The 14,214-nt window shown below is 45.2% G+C and overlaps 1 protein-coding gene across 2 annotated transcripts in view; it reads left to right on the top strand.

Annotated features, from left to right (window-relative positions):
* Window positions 1-14,214, top strand: part of diaph2 (diaphanous-related formin 2) — a 397,085-nt gene that overhangs the window by 349,435 nt on the left and 33,436 nt on the right. For both annotated transcript variants that reach the window (XM_036548047.1, XM_036548046.1), the window contains 2 exons: window positions 6,864-6,956; window positions 8,518-8,568. In XM_036548047.1, the coding sequence (XP_036403940.1) occupies window positions 6,864-6,956; window positions 8,518-8,568 (144 nt within the window). The remainder of the gene's footprint in view (window positions 1-6,863; window positions 6,957-8,517; window positions 8,569-14,214) is intronic.

Raw genomic sequence — 14,214 nt, 5'->3', positions numbered from 1 at the left:
CCTTGCACTGTATATGGAAAGTGTGATGATTGTGAGAGCCGTCAGCTCTCAAATGCCCGTGAAACACCACCTATTATTAATAGTAGCAGATAAATTCAGTCCAGTAGGTTTCCGGGCCTAGCCCACCCACAGCGGTGTACACATACCCCTAGTGACTACTGAGGGCACTAGGGAGTGGGAGGTCTACCTGGCCGATATCTCCTGCTGCTCTAAGGTGGGCAAGCAAATGAAAACTGAAAAATAAGGTGCAGCTTGTACCCCTGGCTGTAGTACATGGCCCTGAGCAGGCTTTATTCACAGCGACCGTGCGGGGTTAATTGCACAGGTGACTTTCTGCAGGGTAACAGATGGGGTAAAATGTGTTCAAAAAACAAGCAAAAAAAAGAGAAAAGAAAATGGGCCTTTAACGGTTTTTCTGCCTCTCCTCATTGCCATGTTCGGAATCTGGTGAGCGTGGTAGGGGAGCTTGATCTTCAGCGCTCCCCTTCAGACTGGTCTCAGCTCATCAAGCACAGGGCTAGGAGCTCTCATTAGGTCTCATTACAGAACAAATTAAAGTGGAGGATCTTTGGCAGCTAGAATGGAACAGGGAGGCAACAGAATAAAAATGCTCTTAGGATGCATGCTTGTTGTTTTGAACATGTATTGTTAAATTAAATGGTTTTGTCTGTGGGAATGTAATAATAATAATAATAATGATAATAATATAGTATACTGTCAAACCCAGGCCTTTGGAAAAAACCAGCAGCTCTAGGAAAGGTTCGTTTTTCCTCATTATGGACGTGTTAATGTTGTCTGATCATTAAAACCCAGTGCATGTGCCATCTTAAAGACGAGCCTTGCTTCACTCTGATGGGCTGAAAACAAGCAGCAAGTTGATTTGGTTGTCTCCCAGCAGAATGACACGCCAGGCACAACCACACCATCAGATCTCTCCAAAAAATTAAAATGCTTTTGCTGGCAAACCGACAGCGAACAGATTTTCCACATCTTCACACCTAAGTGGTACATCGGAAGGTGATGGACTCGAATTTGAATGCCATATGAGAAGGGCCTCTTGGATTGTTCATGTTGTTTACACAACCATGTTATATCTGGAAAACACCTGTGCGGGTCACTGGATGTGTGGTAAACATAGAATACACATGTACAACATATAATGTTCAGTAAACTAGTATGTTAGTGAGCTACAATTGCTTAAGATGTGTAGCACAACAAAGGTAGAAATGATCAGGATTCAGGTAGGCTTGCTGTTTTTTTCTTTACCCAGCGTGCTGCACATGGACCATCAGAAATTGAGTTCTCAATCGATTCTGTTTCTTTCACACGTTTGGAGAAGATGACAGATAGCAAATTGAATTTATGAACAGGTCGAGTTGACACTGCTGCATAATTATAGGAATGGCCTCCCACTGGTGTTTAAAAACGAAACATGGCACCAAATGCAGGTGGAACATGATGCACCTTTCCCTCTTTGGTTTTTAATTACTCAGGCTTTTGGAGAATGGGTGTAATCAATGTATGTCTGTCATGTCCCTCTCTCTAAATGACTCATCTGAGAGGCAGTGTCCTACAGTATACAGGATTTTAAATGCTAATGCCAGTCTGCTATAGGTTTTTGTGTTGTTGCATCTGGGGTTATATATTTCAATACCAGCTACTACATATCTTTCAACTGACCACCTTACCAATATCTGTATCTGTCTATATTAGGGGTCCCTAAACCTTTTCAACAACTAGATAGAAAAACATATGCAGTACTGTGGGCCAGAAGTAAAAATCAGTGAGGTTAATGAGTATACTTTTCAGTGACCAACAAGCCAATGTCAGACGTCAATAGAGAGAGCTCTATTTGCATGCCAACATGAAGATACTCATCAGTTAGGCTAGTTTGTAATTTTGATTTTGTCTAAATCTGTGAAAGTTTATGGTAATGAAGCCTAGTGGCATTTTTTTCAGATTTTGAAAAATTTTCAGTTAGAAGGTACGTGTAAAATGCAGTCAGATTCCCCTCTTCGCACTTTCCTTGAAAATGTTATTTGATTGAAGATCAATCAGTTCCATTTGGAAGAACGCAGCTGCTGAATCCACTGACAGCGAGAGAGGTTTTTAGAAGATGCAAGTCAGTGTGCCCGGAGCTCTTGGTAGTTTCTGGACCTATAGATTTATTGGTTTCCATGGTTCTGTTCTGCTTTAGCACTGCATGTACTGGGGAATGATTGTTTTTTCCCTTAGTTAGCTGTCTGTGGAATATCTGAAGCCTCATCTCAACCCCTTTTACATAACTACAGATCGCAGATTAGATTCCCTTTGACCCAAGGTTTCCTGTTGAGGTTATTTATGTGCTGAGTGAAATTGGTTAGCAAAGCTAGTTTCCATATCCACTAGCTGTCTGAGAGTTCTTTTGCAGATCTGCCCTTTTCAGTCATAGATGTGTCGATTTCAGCGCACGGCTTCATAAATCTCATGAGCACTCTGCCGCGACCGAGCCACCTTATTTCACTGTGATAAGGCATGACACAATGCAGTGCATCGATTCTGTTGCAATAACTGTGGAATTGCCTGTGGTTCGGTCCACGCGAACGGATGAAGTTCACTGTTGATAACACGACCTTCATTGTGTCATCTAAATCTACCACTTTTCCACACAGTCACTGTTGTGTACTTTGCTATGTCCAGTGCTTCAAAGTGTCCATTAATTTGACCCATCAACCCTGAATGTCACGTTACTGTGTCTCCGTAAGTGGTTATACCCTTAAAATTTTCCTAACTCTTCAGGGTATTGCTAAAACTTGCAAAAGCATCCGCTTACATTGTAACCTCCTTCATGCGTTGCAAGGCTGCTCTGTAACATTGAACAATTGAAGACTGAATATAAGCATCTATCACCAATGTCCTTGCTTTCATCCAGTAGAGTGGAGCCTAAGAATTTTGGCCATTGAGCCGTAATTGAATCACCTCTCTTTGTTACAGTGCTAGCTGGCAGACTCACCATTTGGTACTTCCCTGTGAACATACCTTGCTTGGCTGCAAGAGTTTTCTTCAATTGTTTACACTTTTTCTTTTCTCCTTTCACCTGTATATTCCCTTATCACGTATTGTGATGTCTTGTTATGTTATATTTATTGAAAAGGGTAATGCTTTCCTGGCAAATCAAACAAATTATTTTGTCCTTGAAAGGAACACAGAAGTATTCGCCTGTCTATTTTTTTAATTAAAAATTAAAACACTCTGTGTCAAATATCCCTGTAATATTAGCTAGCTGGCAAGTTACAATATCTGCATGTATTTATAACACTTTTAATAGTGTATGCGTACTGACTTTGAACTGTAATGAGGGCATTCCTGCTGGATCTACCTTCTAACAGTGATTAAGATGGACTTAAAATGGTGTAGTTATTCCACATACACTGTATATGTGCCCATGGTATGCAGGTTCAACAATATTGTCAGACCGTCTCCATGAGAATCAATGTAACATCAAAAACACTGAGCTTTTTCTAATGTATTTTCTTTATTTATGAATTGTGGTCTCAGGCAAGTGTAATTTCCATCCCTGATATACATATTTATATACATTCTTATATGTGATACGTTAAATTTAATTCTGATAAGCAATGCATTATAAAGCAAAGATGATCCTTTGAAGGTCAAAAAGACAGGACCCTTTCACAAAGAAGATCCCTGATAAAACTCTCATTACCAGCAGGGAAAAAAATGCCTTCTTTCCACTGTGGATGTGTTGCAGCGAAGGACATCTTTATCCACACGTGTACATTAACAAGACATGGTCCCCCTGCATGTGAAAGCCTGCACGCACAGCATGTTTCATGTGCATCAATTAAATATCAGCAATAAAGTGTCTCCCAGGAAGGTTTACGACAGGCACCTTCGCGGCTCAGTGGTCTTCACAATGGCCCAGTCCTCCCCACACACCCCTCCTCCATGCCACTTTTGTTCTCCTTCTCTGCCTGAATCATGACACTTGGATTTGTTTTCCCTTTTTTCTCCCCTGTGCCACAGATAATAAGCTCCTGCCCACTGCCAGGTACCTTGTTGGGAAGCTAATCTGCAGTGTGAAGTTCACAAATCCGGCAGAGAGTTGTACTTGTTATCCCCTAATTAAAAAATGTGTGAGTGTACCCGTAAATATATTACAGCCCAGATGAGAGCAGGAGCCAGGCTCGGGGGCTTATTGTTACATTTGGCAGCTCTCGCCACCTCGGGAGAAAGGTGCCACCTGATCCAGGCAGGTGGAGGAGAAATCAGGGAAACGGGTCTGAGCACTAGCTCTGAGGGGGGCCCCATGTAGGCACTGCCTGAGGTCTGACTCCAGGAGGGAGTCTGGACTATAAAACCCTGCTTCCTTCCCGTGTTCCTTAATAAGATCATTAGGAACCCAAGGGCTGCTCAGTATGGACTCGCCTAGGTGTTATATTGCATGGGATTTGGACAATTTCACAGGTTTTAGCCCGACTTAACCCGAAGGCAATTTCCTGTGAGTGGTGTCTGTCCTCCAAAGACAAATCTAGAGTAACAGAGGTTAGTTTTTTTTTTAAATTCCCAAGAACACAGTATGTAAGTTTCTGCTAATTGAAGTACCGCAGAATATTTGCCCTGGGTTTTAGCTGAACAAAATTAAATCACCAGAACTGCTAGACCAAGCCTGGATACAGAGCCTCATGTGGAGGGTTGTCCAAAAAGTGTGCTGTTTGCATTACAGTGTAATGACTTTCAAACAAACCAGCTCTAATTAAGCTTTTTGTAGGGTCTGTTTTATCTTATCTGACTTGGGTAAAGAGCAGCTTGTGATTTTTAACACAATCTGAGATGATAAGAGAACATTGCACACTCACACACACACACACACACACTGCATTACAGATTGGTTTCGTTTGAACAGAGGGTCTCCAGCTCATTGTAGAACCCAGGTCCAGTAGGGCTTTGTTAATGGAGCCAGTCCTATTACACCAGAGAGCACGTTTCCCATTTTAGTCATTTGGCTTCTTTGTGTCTAAGATCCTCCCTCTGAACCTACCCAGCTCCCAAGTCCTGGTCATTATGGATGATGAATTGTGCTACAGTTAAGTGGGAAGTAGGACAAATTGATCAAAGTGTCAGCTGCCCCCTGTGACATCCAGGTCTCCAGAAGGTAGGAAGGAGGGAAGAAAGAAAGAGCTGTCTAAAGTTTCTGGGGCCACGTAGCTGGAGATAAACGCATAACTCCGTTTGTGTTTGCCTAAACACTGACGTTTGTGTCAAATTTACAGTAGGTCCAAGGGAACACATAAATGCTGTGGACAGATCCTCACAGCAGGCCTGGCCTTGCCTGTTGAACTAATGTCAATGGACTAGGTTGTGCTTTGGGGATATGGAAAGTGGAACGCATGCCCTGGTTTGCACCACGGAGCTGTTCGTGAAACTGCATACCATTTGAGATAAACACAAGTCGCTCGCTGTGGTCTGCCACGGAACAGCTCGGCTAATTAAGCTTGATTTAATCTAGGTTGCCTTTAAATACAGCTTGCGCCAAGCCCAGTCACTTTGATTTCAAAGTAGCCCTTGGGAAGGGCCTTAGGAATAATAAGAAAAAGAAACACAATCACGAGAGGAAAACGAACTCAGTTGCAGATGCAGCTTCATTTCATCTATATATAAATTAAAATTATATATATATATATATATATATATACTCACACACACACATTGTTATTTTTATATGTGTTAATTTTTCTTTGTTATATTTTGAAACATGTTTTGTTGAGGGGTCTGTGCTGCTCCAAGAGGAAAAAAAAAAAGAAAAGGGGCGGCCATGCAGTTCTTGTGTAATGGAGGAATACGTGGCATTTCCTTAAATTAATTATGTAGCAGTGTCAACTCATTCTGTTTATAAATTCAATTTGCTGACTGTCATCTCCGTTGAATGTGTGAGAAAACAAAAGATTGATTACCACGCCTGAAAGTGCTGCCGAAAGCAGCCGTCTTCTCCACTGCAGACGTTTTTTCTCTGCCAAACCTGAAGCAAAATCCTGCCCTTGTAGTAAACATTTCTGAGTAGCCATTCACTCATGTGTACAAGCAATTGATGGCTCAGTCCCGCGTACCACAATAAGTCACCTTAATGATCCCAGTTTAAAATAATGTCTGCTCTGGACCACAATGATGAAGAGAGGACCCGGTGACTCATTAGTGTGGCGTAAAGATAGATGACCCAGATATGGACCAAAAAGTTATTCTGAATCCGGCCGCGGAGCCATGCTGCATGAGCACGGCGCGCTCTTTGTGCAGACTGGGGCATTTACAAAGGTTTTTTGAGCGTTCCTCTAGCCTTGTCCTGTTACACAGTGAGAGTACGGCTTTTTCCACGAAAACGCTGGTGCTTTGGTGGTCTGAATGTTGGCGCGGCTATCTCTGGCGCCATTGACAAAATGGTGATAGAGTACCCAGGTATTGACTGGCTCCACAGTAAATCTTGGTAAAGAGCACTTAGCTCCTCTACACAAGCCACAGAAAGGATATCTGTCACTGACCATCAACATATCCTTTCATCTTACGCTCTGAGCCTCCTCTCTCTGCGCGCTACCAGAGATCATGAATTGTACATTGTTATACCTCACCGTGCACACGGGGGAAAAGATGAACGTTCCTCCGGGACTTTGGTCTAATATTCAGGCTCTGCTTTATGGATATCTGTAATGATATTTCCGGTCATATTTCACTCACAGCCATTCTGACAATGCTGCACGTCACAGCGTCATCAATAAGTGGAAAAGAGAGCTGCTGGCCTTTGTGTGTGTGTGTGTGTGTGTGTGTGTGTGTGGATATTTTCACTAATATGCCTCTGTTGTCTTTTCTCTCTACAGAAGGAGATGAGACAGGAGTGATGGACAGCCTGATGGAGGCTCTGCAGTCCGGGGCGGCCTTCCGGGACAGGAGAAAACGAACGCCGCGCGCTGGTAAGGTCATCCCGCGAGAACGCGAAGGGCCCGCACCCATCCGCGCGCCCTTTTCACGAGCCTTGCAGTCGGGCCGATGGCTCCGTCCTTCCGCAGCCACGCAAAGGCAGCGGGTCACGGTCAGCATCATTACGGATTCCGGTGCAGACATTTACGAGTAGACACAATGGCAATTTTACTTTCATGATATTCCTCTTAAATTCCATTAGAGGTTTCCACGAGAGTGTCCTGAATCCAAAACAAAGCTTTTCGGCTCTTGATGTATTCACAGGCGCAGACATGATGCCCATGCATACAACACTTGCATACTCACGCTACATTTTCATGACTGGAGAAGCTTCGGCCCTTGACCATGTTTTATACATGTGTCCCTGGCACACTTCATATGGGATTCATTGTCACATTGTCATTTATGAGCCGCTGATTGTAATAGAAATTGAGTGGGACTGACGGTTTCATAGGGAGAAGGTTTAACATTTCTAATATTACCATACCAGATTCAATCCTGCTATGCTGAAATGTCTTTATAGCTTCAGGGGTGGGAAGGGACCACCTGGTTGAGGTAAAGAACACGGGTGTACATTAGCAGAGAGACGACTCTCGGAACAGGGACAGCCAGTCGAGGCACGCTTCCTACATCCTCCCTGGCGGTGCCCGTACATCAGTCCCCTATCCAGCTCAGTGTCCAGGCACATTTGCAAGGAGCGGCTCAACTGAGTCACCTGGCGTCCTGCCGGGAGAGCGGTATTTGTTATGCCAGGCGCCGAAAGGTAAAATGAAAGGCCCATGTCACCGCGCATCTGTCAGGAAGCGCCCGGGTGCCGAGACGTCACCTGCGTTTGGACCGCGAGCGTCTCCTCTCCGTGCCGCTGCCGTAAGACCTGTCTACCTGTCTCTGCCCACCACGAACAGAAGCACCGTCCCAAATGCCAGCGCTGTGTCAGAGCTCAGCACCGAGCGTGCAGCACAGCTGATTATCCTCCATATTGTGCCTTTCCCCCCCCTGCTCTCTGTTGGCAAAATCAGATATCGATGCATGAGCTCCCATGTCAGGCTTTGTATCAAACAGGAGAGTGCTAATAAAACAGTGACTCATCCCGCATATGACTCCTGCTCCTCCCAGCTGCTCAAGATTCATATTAGTCCCTTCTTAGGAGCAGCGGCGGGCCCAGCTTCACCTGCCTCCCCTGTGCTCTCTTTCTGAAATGTCTTAGAAGGGCTGACGTGTAGGAGAGAGAAAGACAGCCTCCACCTCAAAACCTTTCCCCTCTGCGGCTTGATTGGGAGACGTCTGTATGTGCGCGTGCCTGTGTGCGCGCCCTCGCACGTGTGTGTGTGTGTGTGTGTGTGTGTTCGTGCTCTGTGTGTTTGGTGCAGAAATGTTGTGCAGATGTCGAGTGTTTCGGAGCGGGTAATTGGTTCCACGCGCCTGAAATGTCTCATGCTTGACATGTCTCTCTCTCTCTCTCTCTCTCTCCCTCCTCCTTCTCTGGCTCCCTCTGTCTCTCTCCCTCTCTCCTTCTCTCTCTCTCTCCCTCTGTTTGCTTTGTCAATGTCGCAGGTGATCAAAGCCCCTCCAGTCCAGGCTCTCGGTGGCCGGGTGCTAACCATGGTAACAGAACTATGTGCTCTGTTTGTAGTTAACCCACCCTACCTCCCTCCTTGGCTGTTAACTCAAGCTTACTGTTCCAGACCAAACCCAAGCTGGTGCAAGCACCAAAGAGCACCAACACTGAGCTTCAAAAACCTTCAGGCTTTTCCAACAAAGCAGGTCTCTGATGATAATATACATTACTCTGATAGCACTGTGCATCTAACTGGGTCTGGCTTAAGACCACAAGCCTGTAAGTTTGCCCATCTTATTACTGTGTGGTATTGTTTGAGTAATACCACATGCACAAGGCACTTCAAATTCGTAACATTTCTCATTTTATTGTTTTACGGTATAAATAATACCAGACTAAAACGGCCCCCGAGGACATCATGTCTTACTGTGTATATCGTCAACCATGTTCCTCTTGCCTTTGTTTCTGTCCCGCAGTCGGTTCTCCTGTTGCTGTCAGCAAATTGCTAGTGGACTTTGTTGCTTAACACAGATCAGGGGCAACCAGACACTAATTGTATCTGGGAGAGAAAATGTCGCATTGAGTGCAAATGTGCTTTCAGAGACTCTGCTTTTGTGAAAAGCAAGATTCCGGTTCTCTGTCAGTGTTAATGTCATGTCGATGGCTCAGTACGATCTCCTTGGTGTTGATCAGCCTCGTTGGATGTCTTAACTGGCTAGTCACCCCTTCCTCCATGCCCACAGTCTCCCAGGCCGGCACCGCTAAAGCATGACAGCACATCCTGTCCTGTGTTAGTTTTTCAGAAATTTTCTGTCAAGGGGGTTCTTGCCTTCATTAATTGCCATACGGGATTTTTTTTTTTCTACTATTCGTTTTTTTCCAGCTTGGCATTCTGCTTGTAAATGTCAACCGTTGCACAGAGCACCCAAAAATACTCCCCTTTAATGGATTGGAGCCTTTTTGTGCCCTGGCCTACTTTTGAACAACTGTGGCAGAATGCAGTTTCCTCCACCTTTCCAGACAGTGTCTCAGAGGGATGCATGTTGCGCTGGGCCGTTTGAACGCGCGTGTGTCTGTGGGGCGTGTGCGTGACAAGCGGCGCAGCAGCCCACAGCGTGGCATGCGGAACGGCGCACTGAACGTAGACCTTTGGCTCTGGCATGCGTCCGGCCTCGTTGGCTGGGTGGAACCTTTGGGCACACAGTACGAACACGCCCTTGCGCTTGACGCCATCACTGGTGTCCCACAAAGCAGGCTGCACCTCCACTGCATGAGCCTTGGAGCACAGGGCTGCAGTGTGTAGCGCACTGAAGCATGCTGTACCACACACCCCATAGTGTGTCTCACTGTTAAGTGTTTATATCTGTATGTACAGTTTATATTTGTATTTATGTGTGTGCACGTGTGAGCGATAGTGTGTGAGTGTGTTAAGTGCAGAAGTCAAAGCATGCAGTGCTAAAAATGAAACTGCTTGAATTTCCTATTGGTTGTTGAAGGGTGTGGAGAGTCCTCTTGAAATGTTTTGCCATGTCTTGAATCACCAGTCCGAGAAGAAATTAAATGGGTCTGTACAGCAGGATGTGTATCAGCTCACAAGGAAAGAAAGTCAAACCTTGAGGTAGTCTTTGAGGGAGGGGAAAAAAATTCAACACCAGAAAAGATACAATTAAGTTCCCCAGCATCGGCTGATTAGAAGATAAAAACGCTGGCGGACTTGGTTCAGAAGCTTTCTTTTGTGGAAAGTCGCTGCTCCTTTATTAGGGGAAGAAATTGCAATCATTCAAGCAGCAGCTTTTGTGATGGATACCGTACTGCCAGGGTCAAGAAGACCACGATCACACGTTTGCACTGAATATTTTTGTATCTGCTTGTTTTGAGGACACGTTCCCGGTATTACAATACATAACCACACATACACCGCCGTCTGCAGTGCCCACTTCCCTCACATCATTTCAGCTGAATTGGCACCATTGAATTAATGCAACAGATCGATAGCAATTCAATCATGTCTGTCTCAGGCACATGATTGTGAAGTGTGATTAACGTGAGGGATTGTCAAAGGAGTGTGCGAGATGAGAGCGTTTTTTTAGCACCACCCATTTGGCCAAATCAAAATGAATTCATTTGAGTGCGGCAGATCTGTTGGAGTGGAGTGCGAGTTAAAGCGCAGAGCCCCCGCGACTGCTCTCCGCACGTCATCAAGTGCCGGAGATACATCGAGACGAGGTGCTCATCCTCAGTCAGCCAGCAGCAATGTTTTCAGTGAGCCCGGTTTCTCCTTCAGCCTCCATAAAACGGATATTCTCCAGGACACATCCTGCATCAGTTCTTCGTCATCAGTAAAAGTCAGTTTACAACTAGACAATCAGTGTGCATCGTGAAAGAAAAAAAAAAGCAACGTACATTACATTATAGGCACTTAGCAGACACTCTTATTTAGAGTAACTTACATAGGTTACAGTTTTTACATGTTATCTATTTATACAGCTGGATATTTACCAAAGCAATTCTGGAATAAGTACCTTGCCCAAGGGTACAGCACCAGTGCCCCTGCAGGGAATCGAACTAGCAACCTTTCGGTTTCTAGCCTTGCTCCTTGTCACTATACTATGCTACACTGCCGCCTCCATAATGATATAAAAGCCCCAATTGTTCTCAGAAATCTCTTCATACTGTTTTAATCTTTTATCATATATGTGTGTGATGTGATGAATATATACGGAGATTACAAAGCAAAATAGGGATTCTGAACATCATCCGTGAGATTATGTTGGCTTCATGCTTTTAAGATGAACTCTTACCATTGGGAAAACCCCTCTAACGAGTAATCTCATCTCCTGTTGTCTCGCCTCTTCTTTATTGAATCAGGAGACTAAGTGAGCGAGTGCTGTCTTTGAGAGTGCGCTGGATTATGAAGCAAGCAAGAGGATCTGTGCTCATTCAGTGTAGTCAGTGTAGTCACACAGTCCTCAGTCAGGGGAAGTATTGTCATTATTCCTCAGTCACTCCCATCACGGGTACAGGGCGTAGGAACATGTGTCATGTGGCCAGTGGCCAGTCTGGAAAGCGGAGGCAGGTCGAAACACGTGAACCTCCAGGTGAACTGTGTGCTCCCTCGTCTGTTCACAGACAAGACATTCTCAGAGTTCGCGAGGTGGAGATGGTAGTTGGTTATACATCCTTGGTGATCGATTTTTGGTCTCCGGCGCAGGCCACTGGCTCAGTAGCTGTTTCGTATGTGGGCATCCCAGCAGGCACATCAATCAGATTTCAAAGGACGAGCTGCGTCTTATTTACTGCCTTTCCAAGTCGTTAAGAGCCTAACCTTCCCCGTCTCACGCTTCACCTTCACAGTTGGGCCCATCAAAAGTTTCCCCCCGTTCACCGGGGGCTCCTTGACATTGACCGGAGGAGAGATCATCTCACTCCTATTAAAAAACAGAGATGCTTCCATATAACTCTTCTAAGAGTTATGGGCTCTCAACCCAGTTGTCTGATCTCCCCAAGTCTAGCAGTTAATTCACGGCTGCAGAGGCGAAAGGAGGCTTCTGTATGTTTAATGAAGATCAAATTACCTATTTTCAGTCATGAAATTTTAAAAGCAGAAAGAGGATGAATCTGCGAAGTAGCAAATGAGAGAGGGGTGTGGGGGCGGAGGGACGGAGAGAAGCTGGACAAAGACTGAGGATTTTTCCCTCTCTGTTATCACCTCGTAAATGATCTCTAGATAATTTGCACCTGACTCCATGCCCCACCCCCCCCCCCCCCCCCCCCCCCCCCATATGCCTGAGAGTACCGGCCGTGATTTTGACCTTCGCTTTGCAAAGTAGTATGCTTCGCAAGTACTGCTACAGTGAGTCTTACAATCTTCTAATTATCTCATTCTGACGACCACAGGAGAGAGGGCTCTTATACAGCATTCACTGTAGATGGGGACATCTTGATTTCCACAGACTCCTCTGTTTTAAACCAGCGGTGCAGCATCAACTGTCGAGTTGTGAATTATCTGCTGACATCCTTGGTTTTGCTGTGAGTTGTTTAAGCACGGTACCCAGAGAGAGAGGAGTGTATTTTTTTATAATTTATTAATAATGTGCGGAATAGTTCAGAAAGCACATGCTGTGCTTATTTCTCTTCCCTTTCTTATTTTGATAACACAAGTATAGTTTAGTCCACACAAACAAATCTGAGTCTTGTTTGCTCTTGTTCAGCATTGAATGTGTTTAATTTATATGCCTTGGCATCTTATGAACGTGACAATAAACACTGAGCTGTTTATTTTGTATTCAGCAAAGATGTATTAACTTACCAAGAATTGGCTGGGGATTCAGTCTGAGATCAAATGACAATGATGCATTTGTAGCTGTATTTGCTCACTCTTCTGACAGTTTCACTCGCTCCTAAGCAATTAATATCCTCATTCTTTTTTTTCTTTCCTTGTGTACACATATATCACACCCCTCCCCTCCCTTCCCCACTACCCTCTCCCCAGACACACACACACACACACACACACACACACACGCACACACGCACACACACACACACACAAAAATACACAGACACAATAGGTATGTAGTAGCGCTCATTTACTGGCTAAACCCCCAGTCCCCTCAAACCTCAACCACTCCACTTCAGGGTGTTGATAGATGTTATTTATTCCGGTTGCCCCTTGGGATTCTGCTCGAGGAAGTCTCACCAATGTGATTTGCTCTGGGGCTCGGAGCCCCAAAGGGTATTGAAGTTGGCGGTGGCCCGGATTGCTCGCTAGAAAGGAGATATCAATAGGAAAGAGCAGTGCTCTGCAGAGATGGCTGCGATTGATAAGAACATTTGTCAACAGAAAAGGGCAGATACAGGAATCTGAAGGACTGGGCCTTTAATGCCTAAAGGTAGGTTTTGCCTCAGTCCTCCTTGGTCCTCTCGCGAAGCCCATGCTCCAATTGCCGAAACTGCCATTTATCAAGTTAAAACATCATGGAAATGTGAATGAGGATTTCATGTACTGCTTGACTGCCCAAACTGATCTGCTGTTCCATTCCAGCACCATATATTGCAGTAAAAATAAGCCGAGTGTGACACAGATTCTGGTTTTGAAAAATAAATCAAATTCTGGAAAAAAAGAACACATTGCCTCAGAGTTACACCAGGCTCTTCACAGTACCCATGTGCTCACCAGCCTGTTCCGTTGGACACTCAGTAAGAACCCACCGACCTCAGAAGTTTGGTTAAAAGGTAAAAGGGGCACCCGTTCCCCTCATGCTGTAATTCACAGCTCATCCCTTTCCCGTGAAGAGCCGCGGTGCGCGTGCCGCGTGAACACGGGGGTCGACCGCCAGTGACAAACCTTTCGGAAAAGTCAATTGCACAGGACTGCAAAGGGCAGCAGGCTCCGGAGCTTTTGTCTGCCGTTATCTCTCCCAGCGTGAGGCCGGGGCTGATTGATGTGACGAGAGCCCTGGTCCCGCAGTGAGGTAGGCCACCAAACGGAGTGTCCACTCCGCTCTTTCAGGAAAACCAGCACTTTGCGGCGTGAGGCTTATCGTTTTTTTCCCCCCTTCTTCTTTTTCTTTTTTTTTTTCTGCCCGCAAACCTGAAAGTGCCACGCTAGTGCGCAAGCGCGCCGGCTGATTTTAAAAGGTCATCTTAAGTGCAGATCATCAACGGGGGATCAGTTGAGAAACACAAATATT

Source organism: Megalops cyprinoides, chromosome 16, assembly GCF_013368585.1.
Source record: "Megalops cyprinoides isolate fMegCyp1 chromosome 16, fMegCyp1.pri, whole genome shotgun sequence".
Lineage (NCBI taxonomy): Eukaryota > Metazoa > Chordata > Actinopteri > Elopiformes > Megalopidae > Megalops > Megalops cyprinoides.
The sequence above is the reverse complement of the archived record's forward strand: the minus strand, read 5'-3'. Positions and strand labels throughout refer to the sequence as shown.